Here is a 19615-nt window from a genome sequence, read left to right on the forward strand (position 1 = left end):
GGTGGTGCTGCCACTGGTTGGATAATCAAAGAGTTCACAGCTCAGATGAATGCAGTGACAAAAATTACATTGCATCGTAGGGCAAACATGGTTGCTTTTCTTGGAGTTCATGGTACATTACAATTTAGTTTGCAACTAGTTATCGCCCATGCGATGCATGAGATTTATTATTATGATATTGTTTCATCTGTATTATAGTAATATTTTTTATTATTGTTCTAATGTATGATGGTGATATTATAATTTGACAATTATAATAATATGGATGTAGGTATAGATTATTACTTGACAATTACCTAAGAAAATGAACACACATGGATATCTTTTTCTCATTAGAATGTAAAAAAATGAATTAATACAAATGTCGATATTTAACTCTTTACAATATAAACCATCTAGGAAATAAGTTAGGTATATAGATAAAATGGAAAATTGAAAGTCTTCTATAGTAGATTCTAAAAATATATACACATGGATATTATTAATTAATTAATTATAAAACGAATGAAAGTTTAAAAGTCATAGTATGCCAGGAAGTTGCCAAGTGGCAGCCTTGGTTATTGGTTTAGTGTATAGTATATAAGTATAGATAGATGATCTTGTGCATGTAGATTCTTAAAGTAGTCATTAACATTCCAGCAATAGAAGCATGCGTTAATCATTTTGCAACAGAACCTGGTTTGCGATATATGGAGAGACATAGTTGTCATATAGGGTGTGCCGGTTGAGCGTTCTTTTTTCATGGGCTGAAACCAGGACTCATTCTACAGTATCTATGGCGTCTTTCTTTTTCTAATCGGTTTTTTGAATACCTGGCTGGTGGGATAGAACATTGGTTGCTCTGATCCCAGAAATCTGAAGCTGTGGTTAGGGTCAAGGGTTATAAATTTATATTCTTACACTGAGAAAGAAATTGTTTCTATACTGTGAGTAAAACCACCTGTTCGAGGACTAGAATCTTGGAGATGATTTGGCTTGCTTATATTGAACTTCATATAACTAAGCAGTCAATGATTAGATCTTGGAGTTTGTGTGGTATCTTCCTGCCTCTTTTAATTGTAACGACGTGTAATTTTTGTTGGATAGGTTGGCGTTTCTTTGCGGAATATGAGTTTAACTTCTATGCACATTGAGTTCATAAGTAGCTCAACAGGCTTTTAAATCTTAGCAAGTTCAAGTATTCTAGTTGTTTTCAAAATGCTTCAGTCAGAGTCCTGACGTCTTTGGTCTCTGTAAATGATGACAATAACTTGCTAATTGGTATCTTGCTCTGTTATTCAGCGTTATTAATCTTAAAAGTCTTCAATTTTAGGCTTAAGGGCCATTTTATTTTTGCTGTTTCTTCAAACAATTCATTCGCTTGTCGGTAATCGAGGCCTATATATATACCGTCTACTACCTTCTTGCTTTGCCTACTGCATCCTTACCTTGTGCTGCATCCTGTATTTATACTTCACAAATTACAAATCCAGGTTCAGGGGTAGTGGATGGATTAATGCAAGTTCTCTGGGGGATTTTGGACTTAGAAAGACCTGAAACACAGACAATAAACAACATTGTAGTACCTGCTGTGGAACTTATTTATAGTTATGCAGAATGCCTAGCATTGCATGGAACTGAAGCATCTGGCCGCTCAGTTGTACCTGCTGTGGTGTTGCTCAAGAAACTGCTCTTAGCTCCATATGAAGCAGTTCAGACATCCAGCAGGTCAGTTGTGTTATCCACTCCTATCATTTTTCTCCTCATTTTTGTTCCTGTGTTTCTATAAGGTACCTATTCTGATATTTTTCTTTTCCATTTCATCTGGCAGTTTGGCCATATCATCTAGACTGCTTCAAGTACCTTTCCCGAAGCAGACAATGCTGACAACTGATGATGCTGCAGAGAATACTGTTACTCCCAACATTCCTTCTGATATGAGTGCAGCTGCTGGAAATGCACAAGTTATGATTGAAGAAGATCCAGCTACATCATCAGTACAATATTGCTGTGATGGTTGCTCTACAGTTCCTATACTTAGACGCCGGTGGCATTGCAACATATGCCCGGACTTTGACTTGTGTGAGGCCTGTTATGAGATTTTGGATGCCGATCGGCTCCCTCCTCCACATTCTAGAGAGCACCCTATGTCAGCAATCCCAATTGATGCTCTTGGAGGTGATGGCAATGAGATCCATTTCTCAATGGATGAGTTAAATGATGCAGGTTTAGTTCAAGTTTCTGCTGATCTAAGCGTTCAAAGTTCTCCTCATCATGTATTAGACACCACAGTGTCTGGAGATTTTTCTTCCTCTGCGATTGATCAAAGGATAGTTTCTATTTCTGCATCAAAACGTGCTCTGAACTCTCTGCTGCTTCGTCAGTTAGTTGAGGAGCTCAGAGGGTGGATGGAGACAACTTCTGGTATTCGAGCTATTCCTGTCATGCAGCTATTCTACAGATTATCTTCTGCAGTGGGTGGTCCTTTTATGGATAGTTCAAAACCTGAAAACCTAGACTTAGAAAAATTCATTAAGTGGTTTCTAGATGAGATCAATCTCAGCAGACCATTTTCAGCTAAAAACCGCTCCTTTTTTGGCGAAGTTTCAATCCTTGTTTTTATGTTCTTTACCTTAATGCTTCGCAATTGGCATCAACCTGGCAGTGACAGTTCTCAGTCAAAATCCGGTCTTGAGTCACAAGATAAAGGACTTGTTCAAATTCCTTTATCATCGTCAACAGCTTTGTCATCCGATAACCAAGAAAAGAATGAATTTGCTTCTCAGCTTGTTCGAGCTTGTTCCTTCCTGAGACAACAGACTTTCTTGAACTATTTGATGGACATTTTGCAGCAGCTTGTTCATGTTTTCAAGTCCACTTCTTTGTTACCTGAAAGTTGTTTATCTAGCAGTTCTGGTTGTGGTTCCCTTCTAACTGTTCGAAGAGAGCTACCAGCTGGAAACTTTTCTCCCTTCTTCTCTGATTCATATGCAAAAGCTCATCGTGCAGATCTTTTCATGGATTACCACAAACTGTTATTAGAGAACACTTTCAGGCTGGTGTATAGTTTGGTTCGCCCTGAGAAGCAAGACAAATCTGCTGAAAAGGATAAACCATACAAGGCAAGTGCTGGTAAGGATTTGAAATTGGATGGATTTCAAGATGTTCTTTGCACCTATATTAGCAATCCAAATACAACATTTGTACGGAGGTATGCTAGAAGGCTCTTCCTTCACTTGTGTGGTAGCAAAACCCATTATTACAGTGTGAGAGATACATGGCAATTCTCAATGGAAGTAAAGAGGTTGTACAAGCTTGCAAATAAGTCGGGCAGTTTTCGGAATCCTGTTCCGTATGAGAAAAGCGTCAAACTTGTGAAGTGCTTATCCTCTATGTCTGAAGCAGCTGTGGCCAGACCCAGAAATTGGCAGAAGTATTGCTCAAAGCACATTGATGTTTTGCCATTTTTGGTCGATGGGATATTTTATTTTAGTGAAGAATCCGTCATACAATCTCTTAAACTTTTGAATCTGGCCTTCTATACTGGAAAGGAGATGTGCCATGCCATGCAGAAATTGGAAGGTGGAGATGGAGGAACAAGCTCTAATAAAGGTGGTGCACAACCTTCAGACCCCAAGAAGAAGAGAAAAGGTGACGATGGAACTGAAAGTTCTTCAGAGAAATCTTGTATTGAGATGGACCAGGCTGTCAAAATCTTCAGCAACAACGATGGTTGTATTTTGAGAAGGTTTATTGATGCGTTTTTGGTAGAGTGGAATTCAACAAGTGTACGTGGTGAAGCTAAGTGTGTTTTGTTTGGTGTTTGGCATCATGCAAAACATTCATTCAAGGAGTTCATGTTAACTACTCTCTTGCAAAAAGTGAAGTTCTTGCCCATGTATGGTCAGAACATTATGGAGTACATAGAGCTTATGACCTGGCTGCTAGGTAAGGTGCCTGACATCAGTGCAAAGCAACCTGAGACAGAACTCATCAACAAATGTTTGACTTCTGATGTAATAAGCTGCATATTTGAGACTCTTCACTCACAAAATGAGCTCTTGGCCAATCATCCTAATTCTCGTATATACAATACTCTAAGTGGGTTGGTAGAATTTGATGGGTATTATCTAGAAAGCGAGCCTTGTGTAGCCTGTAGCTGCCCAGAGGTGCCTTACACTAGAATGAAGCTTGAGAGCTTGAAATCTGAGACCAAGTACACGGGTAACCGCATAATTGTGAAATGCACAGGAAGCTATGTTATTCAAACAGTGACAATGAATGTTCATGATGCTCGCAAGTCAAAATCAGTAAAAGTTCTGAACTTGTATTATAATAATAGGCCTGTTGCTGACTTGTCAGAGCTGAAGAATAACTGGTCACTGTGGAAGCGTGCAAAGAGCTGTCATCTTGTGTTTAACCAAACGGAGCTGAAAGTTGAATTTCCTATTCCAATTACTGCTTGCAATTTCATGATAGAGCTGGATTCTTTCTACGAAAATCTGCAAGCGTCCTCTCTTGAGTCATTGCAGTGCCCCCGTTGTAGTAGGCCTGTTACTGATAAGCATGGGATCTGCAGCAATTGCCATGAAAATGCATATCAATGCAGACAATGCCGCAATATTAATTATGAAAATTTGGATTCATTCCTTTGCAATGAGTGTGGGTATAGCAAATATGGACGCTTTGAGTTTAATTTCATGGCAAAACCAAGTTTCTCATTTGATAATATGGAAAACGAAGAGGATATGAGAAAAGGTTTGGCAGCTATTGAATCAGAATCAGAGAATGCACATAGAAGGTACCAGCAACTGTTAGGATTTAAAAAACCATTGCTTAAACTTGTATCAAGTATAGGTGAAAATGAAATAGATTCGCAGCAGAAAGATACTGTGCAACAAATGATGGTGTCTTTGCCTGGGCCTTCATGTAAGATAAACCGGAAAATTGCGTTACTAGGTGTGTTATATGGAGAGAAATGCAAAGCAGCTTTTGATTCTGTCAGCAAAAGTGTCCAGACCCTGCAAGGACTGAGGAGAGTGTTGATGACTTATTTACACCAAAAGAATTCTGACAGTGCAGTGGCTTCATCGAGATTTGCGGTTTCAAGGTCGCCAAACAATTGCTACGGCTGTGCTACAACTTTTGTGACGCAATGTATGGAGCTTTTACAAGTGTTGTCGAAATATGGCTACTGCAAAAAGCAGCTTGTTGCATCTGGGATCTTGAAAGAGTTGTTTGAGAATAATATTCATCAGGGTACTAAAACAGCTCGTGCTCAGGCGAGAGGAGTCCTGTGTGCTTTTTCTGAAGGTGATGCAAATGCAGTGCTTGAGTTGAATACATTGATTCAGAAGAAGGTCATGTATTGCCTTGATCACCATCGTTCTATGGATATAGCTCTGGCAACTCGTGAAGAACTCCTCTTGCTTTCAGAAACCTGTGCTGTGGTGGATGAGTTCTGGGAATCAAGGCTGCGTGTTGCATTTCAGCTATTGTTTTCTTCAATCAAGTTGGGGGCAAAGCACCCTGCTATTTCAGAACATATTATTCTTCCCTGTTTGAGGATCATATCTCAGGCGTGTACCCCTCCCAAGACTGATGCTGGAGATAAAGATCTAGGGACAGGAAAGCATCTTCCCATTTTGCAGTCAAAATCTGATAATGGTTTGAATCCATCTGTAGCTATGAGTGGCGTTCCTGGAAGCACGAAGTCTGCTGAGCAATCAGAAAAGCATTGGGATGGTGGTAGGAAGGGCCGGGATATTCCACTTCTAAGCTATTCTGAGTGGGAAAAGGGTGCTTCCTATCTCGACTTTGTCAGACGACAGTACAAAGTCACACAGTCAGTAAAAGTTACATCTCAGAGGTCTAGGCAAGAGACACAGAAATTTGATTACCTAGCTCTTAAATATGGCCTTAAATGGAAGCACAATGCTTGTAAAAGGACAGCCAAGACCGACTTCTCAAAGTTTGCACTGGGTTCTTGGGTTTCGGAGTTGATATTGAGTGCTTGTTCACAGTCTATAAGGGCCGAAGTGTGCAATCTTATTAGTTTGCTCTGCCCACAGAACACTTCTAGACGCCTCCAGTTATTGAATTTACTCATGTCATTGCTTCCGGCAACTCTGTCTGTTGGAGAAAGTGCAGCAGAATATTTTGAATTGTTCTTCAGAATGATTGATTCGGAATCTGCACGGTTGTTCTTAACTGTGAAGGGATGCCTCACTACGATTTGTAGATTGATAACACAAGAGGCAAACAATATTGAGTCACAAGAGAGAAGTCTCAATATTGATATATCTCAAGGATTCATTCTTCACAAACTTATTGAGCTCCTCAGCAAGTTTCTTGATGTATCCAATATCCGAGTCAGGTACGGACCGTAAGATTTCTTGCAAAATTTTATAATATGATCTATTATCTCCCTTCTCCTGATGGTAGCTCTGTGTTTTATCAGGTTCATGCGGGATGAGCTGCTTTCTCAAGTACTTGAGGCTCTTCTTGTCATTCGAGGCCTTATAGTACAGAAGACAAAGCTAATAAGTGATTGTAATCGAGTTCTGAAAGACCTTCTGGATAGTCTTCTGCTAGAGAGCACAGGAAACAAACGGCAGTTCATCTGTGCTTGTATTTCAGGTCTGCAGAATCACGCGAAAGAAAAGAGGGGGCGTACTTCGCTGGTATGAAATTTCTTCTCAGTGTATTAATGTTGAGTTTCTTTATATAAATTAGTTGCTGAGTTACTTCCAGTTCATGTTCTCTTTCATGTTTCTTCCCTATTACCCCCTTATAATTTTTCTTTCTACCGTCCTCAAATATAGTGGGGACATTTGGTTTCAATAGCCAGCTTGATAGTTCATTTTTTTGTGCTGTAAAACTGTAGTCATCTATTAGTTTCAGGATTAATTTTTCTTAATTATTCCTTTTCTCCTTTGATACCATAAAATATATAATTGTTTATCACATTCTGATCAACTACTCCATAGTTTCAGGATTTATTATTCTTAATTAGTCCTTTTTTCTTTGCTACTATAAAACCATTCTATAGTTTATTAAATCATCTTCTTATCATGTCTGATTATGTTATGCAGTTCATTCTGGAGCAACTCTGCAATATAATTTGCCCGACAAAACCGGAACCTGTTTATCTTTTGATCCTCAATAAAGCACATACTCAGGAAGAGTTCATAAGGGGTTCTATGACGAAGAATCCATACCATAGTACTGACATTGGCCCTTTAATGAGAGACGTCAAGAATAAAATTTGTCATCAGCTTGATCTTTTAGGTCTTGTGGAAGATGACTATGGCATGGAATTACTTGTTGCTGGCAATATAATCTCACTTGACCTGAGTATATCTCAAGTATATGAGCAAGTTTGGAAGAAACATCATAGTCAATCACAGAATAACATGTCCACTTCTGCTACACCTTCTTCAGGGACATTCACATCTGTTAGAGATTATCCACCAATGACGGTGACATATCGTCTTCAGGTTGGTTATAATACGTGATAGTTATAAATTTATTAGTGGCATGTATTACTTCAGCCAGTGTTTTGTTACCTTGATAACTTGATTATCTATGTATGTGCTATGGGTTTATGTTTGCACATGTCTCTGCATTTATGGCTGCCTCTTGAACACTATTACCTTGAGTTATATCCTGTTTAAGTGCCATGCTGTATATATTTGATATACTCTTGCATTACATACTTTGTGATTCATGAATATTTAAGTTGCTGTCGTGTGTGTGAATGTATATGACCTGTAGGACCTCGCCACTATAAATAATTTATGCATATGTTCACAAGTGGTTTCATGTCTATTTTTGTCTCGTCATGTGCATGCATGTCTATCATATTTGTGTTTATAAATGTCAATCGGATGCTTGATTGGGCAAAGTACGCTCATGTGCATTTTTTTCCATATCTTCTGTGATTGATTTCTAAATATGCATAGACAGGTGTCAAATATGCTTGAGAACATCAGTAGCCATATACAAGATAAACATTTAAGGGTCTGAGCATATGGGGTACTATGTTGTGCAGGTTCATTTTTTGCCTACTTGAGTTCATGGACTCCCAGGAGGGTGGTGGGGATGTGGACATTGTGAGACTTGCCTTTTGACTAGTTGGCCCAAACCAGGAAAAAAACTAAAAAAACTAAATGACCTCACTCAGTCAAACAAAAAAAACACAAACACACTCACGCTCACACAGACACAGAAAACAAGCACTCTTATGCAAGTAAGTCATACCACCCTCCCAAACCATCAACAACATCAACAAGGGAAAAAAGGCAAGAGAAATAAAAAGAGAAGAAAGCCAGCTCAGACACAGACACGGACAAACACATAAAATGAAGAAAAGTACAAAGAATCTGATCTTTGTTCTAGTGTGAAAGTATGTCGGCATTATCTGAATTAGTGCTCTTTTAAATGGCAGGGACTAGATGGTGAAGCTACAGAGCCAATGATCAAAGAATTGGAAGAGGAAAGGGAGGAGATACAGGACCCTGAAGTGGAATTTGCAATAGCAGGTGCAGTTAGGGAATGTGGAGGCCTTGAAATCATTTTGAGTATGATCCAGGTTAGTTGTGTCATTTTGTTATATTAGATAAGTTTGGTTCGAAATTTATTTGTTTTCATGAGATTTTGGAATAGTGAACTGTATGCAATTTGTTTTTGCATTAATTTTCTGATCTTACATGTGTTCTTGAGCTGGAGAATTCTTATGGTTCACAATTTCTAACCTTTGATCTTAACCGACAGTGTTTGTCTGATGATGAATTGAAATCCAACCAAGAAGAATTGAGTTCAGTCCTCAATCTTCTCATGTACTGCTGCAAGATACGTGAGAATAGACAGGCTTTATTGAAACTGGGGGCTCTGGGATTGCTTCTGGAGACTGTTAGGCGTGCCTTCTCAGTAGATGCCATGGAGCCTGCTGAGGGCATCCTTTTGATTGTAGAAAGCCTTACTGTTGAAGCTAATGAAAGTGACATTGGGATCACTCAAGGCGTACGTATAATTAGTAATGAAGAAAGCGGTGTTGGTGAACAGGCAAAGAAAATAGTTCTCATGTTCCTGGAAAGGCTATGTCATCCTGTAGGTTTAAAAAAATCAACTAAACAGCAGAGGAACAATGAGATGGTTGCAAGGATCTTGCCGTACTTGACTTATGGTGAACCGGCTGCAATGGAAACTCTTATCCAACATTTTGATCCTTACTTGCTGAACTGGGGTGAATTTGACCACCTTCAAAGATTGCATCAAGAGAATCCCAAGGATGAGAACGTAGCTTTACAAGCAGCAAAGCAGAGGTCTGCTTTGGAGAATTTTGTACGAGTATCAGAATCACTTGGGACAAGTTCATGCGGAGAGAGGCTGAAGGACATTATTCTAGGAAAGGGGATTGCCAAGATTGCTGTTGGGCATCTGACTGAGTGTTTTGCTGTAGCTGGACAAGCTGGTTACAAGTCAAGTTCTGAATGGGCATATGGTTTGAAATTGTCATCTGTGCCGTTGATATTGTCCATGTTGAGGGGGCTGTCAAAGGGTCATTTGGCTACTCAGAGGTGTATTGATGAGGAAGGGATCTTGCCTCTACTTCATGCTCTAGAAGGAGTTTCTGGAGAGAATGAAATTGGTGCAAGAGCCGAGAATTTGCTGGACACACTGGCTGACAAGGAGGGTAATGGTGATGGCTTCCTGGGGGAGAAGATACACAAGTTGCGGCATGCTACCAAGGATGAGATGCGTCGTAAGGCACTCAAGAAAAGAGAGGAATTGCTTCAGGTAAATTTATATCTTCAATTCTGAGTGTTTAGTACCTTTTTTTGGGGTAATTTCTCAAGCAAAAAGAACATAGTATATGAGTATGTTACATTTTCGTGGTAAAATTATGGAAGATTGCCCTGTCTTGCAGGAACCATAGAACATAGCCTGAGGTTTTAAAAATGATGCTTTACTCTCATTTTCAGATTCTAGTCAACTATCATCAAAATTCTCAATTAAATAATCGGTTATCAATATAATAGTGATACATGTTTATATGAGAGTATTTGTATCCTCTTACCACAGTTTTTTCCGTGGTTAGTTTTCATAGAATTCGAAACAGAGGTGCCAAGCTATCACTTCTGAAAACTTAGGGGAGTTTTGCACTTTACCCATGTATAAAATTTTAGCGGTAGTGAGCTGGAATTAGAAACTGGGATACCCAAAAAGAATGAGGTTTACAGTACAGAATGAATTATTGGATTTTTAGGTATGTGAATTGTAATTGGATCATACCTGGGTTAATCCTTTAGACATTTATACACTACATCGTCTCTCTTGAATAATGCAGTTAAAACATTTATAACAATGCATGGAGAAAGAGCTTAAATTACTAACTTAAAATTGCTGCTGACAAGTAGTTCTTCACTTAAATGGCTTTACTAAATTGATAACCTCGCATTTTCTTTCTTTCATATTTTTAGGGGCTTGGGATGCGGCGAGAGTTCGCTTCAGATGGGGGTGAGCGTATAGTTGTTTCTCAACCCACAATTGAAGGTTTAGAAGATGTAGAGGAAGAGGAGGATGGTTTGGCTTGCATGGTTTGTAGAGAGGGCTATAGTTTGAGACCAAATGACATGTTGGGTGTTTACTCTTACAGCAAGCGAGTGAACTTGGGCTCAGGTTCATCTGGGAGTTCTAGAGGGGACTGTGTTTATACTACTGTGAGCCATTTTAATATCATACATTTTCAATGTCATCAAGAAGCGAAAAGGGCAGATGCTGCACTAAAGAATCCCAAGAAAGAGTGGGAGGGAGCTACTTTAAGGAATAATGAGACCTTGTGTAATTGTATCTTTCCTTTGAGGGGGCCAGCTGTTCCTCTTGCTCAGTATGTTAGATGTGTTGATCAGTACTGGGATAACCTCAGTGCCCTTGGACGTGCTGATGGTAGCCGGCTTCGGTTGCTGACTTATGACATCGTTTTGGTATGTATTCGTTCCTTTCTTCTTATTGATAAATTTATAAGGGAAACATGCGTATAGAGTTATTTTGGTCATGCATGAAGAGTAATTCATTGTTTCCAGTTATAGCCTCCATTTTTCCTGGTAGCAGAAATTCAACTATTTGATCTAAAGAATTAGAACGATGCTTGGTCACGGTCGACATTTATATATTATAGAGGCATGTCTTCTCCTAATTTGCATTTATTTATTATTGAGGCATGCCTTAATATAACATTTGTCTTTCTGTTTATATTAGCTTTTCATTATTCAAACGGTTAACTGTAGGAAGTTGTAACCACTTGTAAAAAAACACTTGTACCACCTAAATTACCTATTAGCACCTGCATCCTTTGGAATCCAGGTGAAATTGTTTCTCAGGTTCGATTGCTATGTCGCATAGAGATAACAACATGATAAATTACCTTCTGTTGTTACTTCAACTAGAAAAAAATAGACTTAATTTCCTCCAACTTGAGGCAAAAAAAAGTTATGCCGTCTGAAATTAGGGTGCAAGTTAGTAAAACAGTTCAGGAAGTATAAGTGGCTACGTCGTCATAGAGCATAGGTGTACCTGCAATTATTTCTGATCAAATCCTAGGAAAGGATAATTGTCCCTATTATTCTTTGATCCAATGATACTTCTGAATGTATCTCCTTGGTAGAGTGTTTCATAGTATCATATTGTTTCCCATTCTTGTTTTTAGCTTATAGCCCACACACTTCCAAGACTGATGAAATATCTTTTATTTATTCGAGGCGTTCTTTATCTTTATGACAAGTAATTAATATATGGAGTAATGTATGTCTTTTAGATGTTGGCTCGATTTGCAACTGGGGCTTCATTCAGCATAGACGCCAATGGCGGTGGCAAAGAGAGCAATGCTCGTCTCCTCCCCTTCATGATCCAAATGGCCTCTTACCTCCTCCACCAAGGAACCTCCAACTCCCAAAACCAGCGCGTCTCCATGGCCAACTCCGTCTCCACCTACCTCTCTTCTCCCTTAACCACCACCGCAACCGACTCCTCATCCAAATCCTCCCCTTCCTCTCTCTCCCCTGCTCGATCCTCTGAAGAAACTGTCCAATTCATGATGCTCAACTCTCTCCTCTCCGAGTCCTATGAAGACTGGTGCAAACACCGGCCCGCTTTCTTGAAGAGAGGAATATATCATGCCTACATGCAACATGTGCACGGGCATTCTTCGTCTGATACCAGCAATCTCTTTCCTATAGTTCAGCCCATGCTCGTCTACACTGGCTTGGTCGAGCAATTGCAGAGTTTCTTTAAAGTTAAGAAGGGATCGGTTGAAGGAGAGGCAGAGGGTTTGGAGAGGTGGGAGGTTGTGATGAAGGAGAAGCTGTCGAATGTGAAGGAAATGGTCGGGCTTTCAAAGGAACTTTTGTCATGGCTTGAGGAGATGAGCTCGGTTGTGGATCTGCAGGAGGCGTTTGACGTGATGGGAGCGCTTGGGGATGCGCTCTCTGGTGGGTTTTCGAGCTGTGAGGAGTTTGTTCGGGCCGCAATTGTTGCTGGGAAGAGTTGAAGGATATTTACGAGAAATGGAGGAAGGTTTGTAGCTTGTGTGTTGTCATTGTTGCTAAGTGAGGGTTTCATGTATTTAGAGGCTTCTGCAGATATTTTGTAAGCACGAGGTTTGTATTGAATGCTTTCCGAAAGTGAAACATGCAGGGTCGGGAGGAAGTCCCCCCCACCACTATTTCATCCTTCACCTAAATGACTAAAAAGAGAGGCCTGTGTCTAATTGTAAAAAAGAGAGGGCACGTTTGGGATGATTGTGATTCGCTTCGGAGTTCGACTGAGGGGAATTAGGTGCGGCTTGAGGCGTTACCTTGCGAGTTAAATCAAAAATTTAAGAGGAAAATCATCCCGTTGCCAAAATTAACCCCCAACGTTCCTCTGCAAGAAGAGCACCCAAAATGGGGAGGTAGTTTCACAACCTAAAATCGGTAGGTTCAGCCTTTTGCTTTGCCAAGGGAGTCTCGTTAAAAGATCCGCAAAAAATGCACCTGTAGTATCAGCATGGTAGGAGGTACGCTGATGAATAGAAGAGTAATGGTGAGAGGGCACCCGAATTACCCCATACAAATCACATTGGTTTGTAAGAACGCATAGTACATGGCAAATAATCGAGTTTTCTTCTCTCTCTCTCTCTCACGGATGGACGCGTAAAATGTTCAGCTTCCTTTGCGAGCAAGATCAATATCAATAACCCTCCAGCTCTGAAAACCCAAACCCCAGATCAGAAGGATGATGACAGGGGGTGCCATAACCATGAGGAACGGGAGTAATTTATGTGTTAGCTATTGTTATGCATTTTATGCCTCTTTGAAGCTTGTTCATAATCCTCACCGCTGCTCCCTATCATTGAGCGCGCCATGGCTCGATTACCAGATGAAGGGTCGTCAAGGTCCTAAAGAGGAAAAAAAAAACCTTATTATGTTTGTTTAAAAGTTAATTCAAACGTAAGACGCGGTTGTTACTGAATACAAAGGAATTAACATAGCAACTATGTGATGGTAAGATACTCATGCTACAAATAGCAAAGAGGAGAGCGTATGACAAGAATAAAAATCCATATAATTGCATGAGAAATATTTACATCTAGCGTTGTATTCAACTTTGAAAGCTGAAATAGTTAAAGACTGAATTATGTTTCCCGAGGTCATAACCGAAACTCTCGAGTGAAATCAGTCTCAGATGGTTTCAACAGAACTCTTAATTTTATTAGGTCCTCAAATGAAAAACAAAGAGACGAAAAGCATACCTTAGCACTAGAAGTGCTAGTGGCTGCAGGTCTTTTTGCTCTTTTACCGAGACTAATCTGCACAGAGATACTAGCTTGGGACAGATCTAAACCCGAGCTCTCTAATGATTGAGTCAGTGTAGCCAAGAGCCTGCTTGTCATAAAACCATCCGCACCACAATGATTAGGCGCATTGTTGTAAATCTCATGAAAATAAAATGCTGAAAACAGATTGTAAGGGAATCTCTGAGCCACATATATACTGGATAGAAGTGAGGATCAAAGTCGATATTCAAAGACATGATTTTACATTAACTGGTAGATTAAGGTCTTAAATCACAATGCAAAGAAAAGATTTATTAATTAGGACAAGAATCTGTCACTTTTTGAGTAGAAGTGCATGCTGATGAAATCCGAACTTAATATCCCTACCTTATTATTTAAGTTTTATGACATTAAATAGTCTAACAGAAAAGTTTATAATTAATTTGAACCATTCACCAACTCGGAAGATGAATGATTTAGAGTAGCCCTTCGCATACTGAAAAGATTATAAAGATTGAGAAAACATGAATTTGTCCGTGCATGCTCACACGGGCGGAGCTACCCCAATGAGGGTGGTGTCACGTGACACGACCCTCCAGCCAAAAAATTTCTAAGTATATAGTAGCTTTGAGGTATTAGTGAACCCACTATACAAATAGGCCGATCCATTCACTTATAATGAGGCAACTCATAAATAGCCCAAAACCAAAATCCAAGTGTTAGCAATAACTTATATGCACTCTAGCGATGAGTTTTCAAAAGTGAAAGGAATAGGTAGTCTTGCGGAGAAATTGGGTTGAGACATAGAGATGTTGTATATCCATTGGTATATTTAGTGGTGTTTCGAATGAGCCTATGATGAAACGATGAGAATGGTAATTTCACTTAGTTAAATATATCTTTTGTATCTCATCAAAATTCATGATATATTGAATATGAGAGAAATATTAGTTATATCGTCTTTTCATATACTTTGTGACACCACTATCATGGATATCTGGCTTTGCCACTGATGCACATCAAACTCACATGCATAAAATACATACAAACCTATAATATCTGCATTCAATCACATTTCATGTAAATTCTTTCATTTTTGTGTGCACATGCATGCATGTCAAACTGGTAGTCTGCATTAGAACCCATAATAATCAATAAAATGAAATATAATGGTTGTGTTTGTAATCTTGTAGCATAAACATTAATGATCATAACTTACTAGACACTCACCCCTGGGAGTAGCTGTGCGACACACTAATTGTCCCCTCATCAATCATCAGCTCTTCTTGTCCATTCAACATCTCGTTGTTCACTGTATCATCAGCTGGACATGTTGGTCTTAGCCATTGGGACTGGGATGCAGCGTTATTAGAATCCGAGAGGAGCCTTTGCAAAGAAACCTGCATGGAAGACATCTCACTTTGAGAAATCAGTAGGATATTTCATTGGGTTGTAATGACTAATCAAACTCACTTCAGGCTCTACAGGATTCTGCATATTTGAAAGCATTCCTGGGGCAACAGAGATGTTATTGTCATTTCCAGAATACATGTATCCTGATGCATGACCATCTCCAGCGCCTTGTGTATTGTTCTGATATAAAAAAAGGTAAAAATCAGAAAAAAAATATGTTTTTAAAACTATAGTCTAAAAACATTCTCAGCCCATATTTCCAAAATTTCCAGCTATTTAAGTTCCTGGAAAAAAAATAACATATACCCGTGCATTTTTCCATAAGGACCTAAAAAAGGTCTTTACCTGCCAAAAAAACCAAAGCAGGAATCAACAAAGAGATTCCATTGCTCAGTGAAAGGACTATGATAACCCAAAATTTCTGGGGCCAAAATAAAAACAAAAAAGAAAAAAGAAAAAAAAAACCATTGACAAATAATGTCCATAAAAACATATTGACATAAAAAGACTGCCATGAATGCAAGGTATCAAAGAAATGAATTCTAATACATACTCAAAGAACTTCAGTGCAAAAGGGAAAATGATATTATTGCAAAAAGACAGATTTTGGATGTAGTTGGAGCAAAAAAAAAAAAAAAATAGTACCATCTTACTCTAGGAAATATAAATAACATTTCTTGCTAATGCTGGATGTCAAGAAAATATCTGAAAACCTAAAGAAATATAGCGATAACCTGTTAGTTTTTAAAGTCCTAATAATCATGCAAGGTTTCCCATTTTTGCTGTCGGCGCTGCTATCATCACCACCACCATCATTTTTATTACCATTATTATGACTCATTCATAGGAACAAGACAGAGCTTTTATTTTTATAAAAGAGTGTTTGAAAATGTTTGGATAAAATAACATAAGAGCATACTTAATTAAATACAATAGTAAGTTTTTACAAATAAACCCTCAAAAAGTCAAGAATAATAATTGGAAGTTCAACAATAAACTAAATTCTTGAATCCAACAACAGGGTAGCCAAGAAGAGAACTGACTGGAATGAGGTAATTAACCAGGATCAAGCTTTGGCAGGTTAGTATAAAAAAAAACTATTTCCATGAGTCATCAATTGGCCAATAATAGGATGTTACTCCATTGAAAATAGTCAAATACTACTTGAATGTACAGTGCTTTAAGAAAGCCCTTATGACATGATATTCGAAGCGAAAAAGGGCCGATATCAGTTTGTTTACAAAACTCTCCAATCTACAAAAATGAAGATTGCATACACCTTGAGAAATTAATACTGCCAAAATGCCCTCTGCCAATTAGCCACATGGATATGCATGAATCTGAGTGCGATTAATGAAAAAGGAAAATCATTACCCATGGCATATCCGGATATGATTCATATTTTTGCACTTTCTCTTGTAAGAACCTGATATATTCAATAACCTGCAACAGTAAGTGAGATAAATAACAAAGCTAACTAGGGAAAACCTAGTTTGTAAAAAGATTATAGCTGTTTATTACTTCTGGTATGCACGCTATACCTCCAGAAGGAAAGAAGCTTTATCCCTTTTTTGGTCGCTATGTGGTATGAGGTCTCTGAGTATCTGAAATCTGCAAGATAAGGTAATAAGCCTATTTCATGAAGAGGTAACCATTTAACTGAAATGAATATCTTTTACTGCTATTAAGGCTATCGAAAGAAAAAAATTATCCTTTAAACACATGAGAAGTAGATTGTGCTTGAAATGGTATCGGAGAATGTAACGCTCTAACTGACTAAGGAGGTGCTTATTCGACAGGAGTGAAAAATGAAAACGTGAAAGCGAGACACTTTCAGCACTTCCAAGTGTTTGTTTCTTCGAAAGTGACTGTAAAGTAAAATGCGAAAAAGGTCCGTATCAGATTTCATGCATATTTAACTCTGCCTAAAAAAGTGGGAAAGCGTAAAATCGGGGCCTGCTCGTAACTAACAATCATTGAAAGCATGATACAATTTTAGATACATGAAATAAAATGTCATAGCCGCATCATCTTTACTTTTCTAGTTTCAGCACTAATTTGTTTTCGCAAACGAACACGGTGTTTCACATGCATTCTGAAGTGGATGCTCTTTCACGCCCCTTTATAAAAAAAAAAGTGACTTCCACGCATTCAATTCATCGCTCGTTTGCCAACACCCCCTCAAAGACCCTCATTCTTGTGTAGTAAATATAGATATATGTTGCCTTCGTCGACTCGGCTTAAACATGCCAACAAGATTCACGTTCATAAACAGTAACAACAGCTACCCCCACCCAAATAATTAAAGGGGGGGATGAACATTGAGCAAGCAACCCTAACGACACTAGCACAGACTTCAGCGAATTTAAAAAAGAAGAAGGAGAACCAGCATTATCCATCAAAATGGCAGACCTGTCATTAATTTTGCTCCTCCGCCGCTGCTCCGTTGCAGAGTGCTTCGATCTCGGCGTCAGCAGCTGCTGCTTCTGCTCCGCATTCTTCCCATCAAATCTCACCGTAAAATCCCCTTCATGAAGACAACAACGAAAAGGATCAGAAACAGAAACAGCTCAAAAACCAACGATCGAACTACTACCTCTTTGAGAGGAACCCTCGCGCCTCAAGTACTCGTCCTCGTCTTCTTCACTGGATCTCGAGAGAATCTCCATCCGTCGATTCTTCGAAGTCTTCTTCTTCACTGGATCTCGAGAGAATCTCCATCCGTCGATTCTTCGAAGTCTACGAAACCCTAACCCTAGGTTCAGAGAGAGAGAGGCGAGAGAATCTCCATCCGTCGATTCTTCGAAGTCTACGAAACCCTAACCCTAGGTTCAGAGAGAGAGAGGGAGGGAGAGAGAGGGAGGAGATGATGGTGGCCGACGGCGGGAGAGAGAGTGAGAGAAATAGATAGAAGAGGTGGGGGTTTTCTGCAAAGCTGCAAGTGTCGATGATTGGGCGAGGAAAAAATATTAATTTAAAATTTGAGCGGAGAGGTAAAAGAGGTTGAGAATTCCCAGCGGACGTGAGCAAAGGGATTTGGTTTTGATTATGGGAGTGGATTGAGTTCCGGCCGGGGGCGGGTCTTTATGGTGGTTTGCTGCAGACAGCAGACAGCAGACAGCAGACAGCATTTGATTCTTCGGTTTATGAACCTTCTCTCCTGATTAATTGCACTTAAATACTCTATAGTTTCCCCTACGTTGCAATTATATACCACAAAGCTAAAAAAAACTTTCACTTGCATGCCCTCATTTGTTTTCGGCAACATTTCAACACCCTAAAATTTTTAAAGCTTGCATTTAAATACATAAATGTTTTTAAAACTGACACTTAAATATCCTAAAGTTTTTAAAACTTGAACTCAAATACCCTCAATTTTATATAACCTAGGATATTTAAGTATAATTATTCAAACTTTAGAGTATTTGAGTGCAAGTTTTAAAAACGTTGGCGTGTGTAAGTGCTGACAAAATGAGTGAGGATATATAAGTGTAAGTTTTTAAAAACTTCAGGGTACACGCTACTAAACACAATTGAGGGTATGTAAGTGCAAAACGAGGGAAGCTATAGGTTATTTAAGTGCAGTTAAGCCTTTTTCTTTTATTAGTCGAATATTCCTTGTGAATTTCTGCAATCTTACGACAGACCCATTCGTTAAAAAGCAACATAATCCTGATTTTTGTTGAAAGAGCTAGTTTAATCAAGGGGGTGATTTTCATCAGCAAGGTTTTGAAGATATGGAGAAAGAAAGAAAGTATAATATTAAAGAAAAGGAAATTTTTAAAATAGACCCTATTCATAATTTATTTATTTTAAAAACGACCCATTTGAGATTTAATTACCATTTGGTTGAAACTGGGTCAAAAATGGTAAATAAAGTTCGAAAACTTTACGGGATTTAAAATTCCGTGAAATTTAGTACCTGATTAACCACGCTAATGAAGCTGCAGAAGAAATACACCCAAACTTCACAGGATTTCAAATCCCGTGAAGTTGCAGGCCTATTTTTGCAGAGAGCTCGATGTGAGCTCTCTGGCAGATGCCCCCTGCAACTTCACGGGATTTCAAATCCCGTGAAGTTTGGTTGTAGTTTCAGATGACTTGGTCTATTACGTGATTACGCTTAGTAATTTATCAAACTTCGTGGGATTTTTAATCCCGTGAAGTTTTCGAACTTTATTTACCATTTTCGACATGGTTTCAGCCAGGTGGCTGAAACCTGGTCGAAAATGTTAATTAAATTTCAAAGCGGCCGGTTTTCATAAATAAATTTCTAATGGGGTCTATTTTAAAATTTGGTAAAAAAAAAAAAAATCTCCCAAGTTCTGCTTAATTACTTTCTACAAGCACTGATCTTACAAGCAAGGATCGAAGAAGTTAACTTTTTATTTGCACCGCCTGCTTCAC

General features: G+C 38.8%; 2 protein-coding genes across 4 annotated transcripts in view; one reads left to right on the forward strand and one right to left on the reverse strand.

The window, feature by feature from the left end:
• The window catches only part of LOC109827921 (auxin transport protein BIG), a 26183-nt gene extending 13468 nt beyond the window's left edge, over positions 1 to 12715 (forward strand). The window contains exons 7-15 of the mRNA XM_020394945.1: positions 1 to 112; positions 1473 to 1707; positions 1811 to 6355; positions 6440 to 6662; positions 7074 to 7478; positions 8429 to 8572; positions 8755 to 9780; positions 10464 to 10967; positions 11798 to 12715. The exon at positions 1 to 112 is cut by the window's left edge and continues 1 nt beyond it. Of these exons, the coding sequence (XP_020250534.1) occupies positions 1 to 112; positions 1473 to 1707; positions 1811 to 6355; positions 6440 to 6662; positions 7074 to 7478; positions 8429 to 8572; positions 8755 to 9780; positions 10464 to 10967; positions 11798 to 12529 (7926 nt within the window). The 3' untranslated portion in view covers positions 12530 to 12715. The remainder of the gene's footprint in view (positions 113 to 1472; positions 1708 to 1810; positions 6356 to 6439; positions 6663 to 7073; positions 7479 to 8428; positions 8573 to 8754; positions 9781 to 10463; positions 10968 to 11797) is intronic.
• Positions 12716 to 13045: 330 nt separating this feature from the next.
• Positions 13046 to 18174, reverse strand: LOC109827920 (transcription factor BIM2-like). 3 transcript variants are annotated; one of them, XM_020394942.1, is made up of 10 exons: positions 18016 to 18174; positions 17805 to 17893; positions 17621 to 17735; positions 16750 to 16819; positions 16583 to 16651; positions 15515 to 15553; positions 15269 to 15388; positions 15026 to 15195; positions 13772 to 13901; positions 13046 to 13417 (listed from the first exon to the last, which is right to left on the reverse strand). In XM_020394942.1, the coding sequence occupies exons 2-10, from the start codon at positions 17875 to 17877 to the stop codon at positions 13304 to 13306; spliced, it is 900 nt and encodes a 299-aa protein (XP_020250531.1). In that variant the 5' UTR covers positions 17878 to 17893; positions 18016 to 18174; the 3' UTR covers positions 13046 to 13303. The 3 variants fall into 3 exon arrangements, with proteins under 3 accessions (XP_020250531.1, XP_020250532.1, XP_020250533.1); XM_020394943.1 differs by having other exon boundaries at positions 17805 to 17871; positions 17994 to 18174; XM_020394944.1 differs by lacking the exon at positions 18016 to 18174 and adding an exon at positions 17924 to 17984 and having other exon boundaries at positions 17805 to 17871.
• Positions 18175 to 19615: the final 1441 nt, after the last annotated feature.

Source organism: Asparagus officinalis, unplaced genomic scaffold (assembly GCF_001876935.1).
Source record: "Asparagus officinalis unplaced genomic scaffold, Aspof.V1 AsparagusV1_Un553, whole genome shotgun sequence".
NCBI classification, from domain to species: domain Eukaryota; kingdom Viridiplantae; phylum Streptophyta; class Magnoliopsida; order Asparagales; family Asparagaceae; genus Asparagus; species Asparagus officinalis.

Bases quoted from the DNA above. Each gene is read 5' to 3' on its own strand.
- LOC109827920 (XM_020394942.1), bottom strand. From the start codon at position 17,877: ATGGAGATTCTCTCGAGATCCAGTGAAGAAGACGAGGACGAGTACTTG. The intron at 17,736-17,804 runs GTAGTAGTTCGA...GTCTTCATGAAG, and splicing joins CGAGGGTTCCTCTCAAAGAG to GGGATTTTACGGTGAGATTT. The intron at 16,820-17,620 runs GTCTGCCATTTT...CTTATCTTGCAG, and splicing joins AGGAGCAAAATTAATGACAG to ATTTCAGATACTCAGAGACC.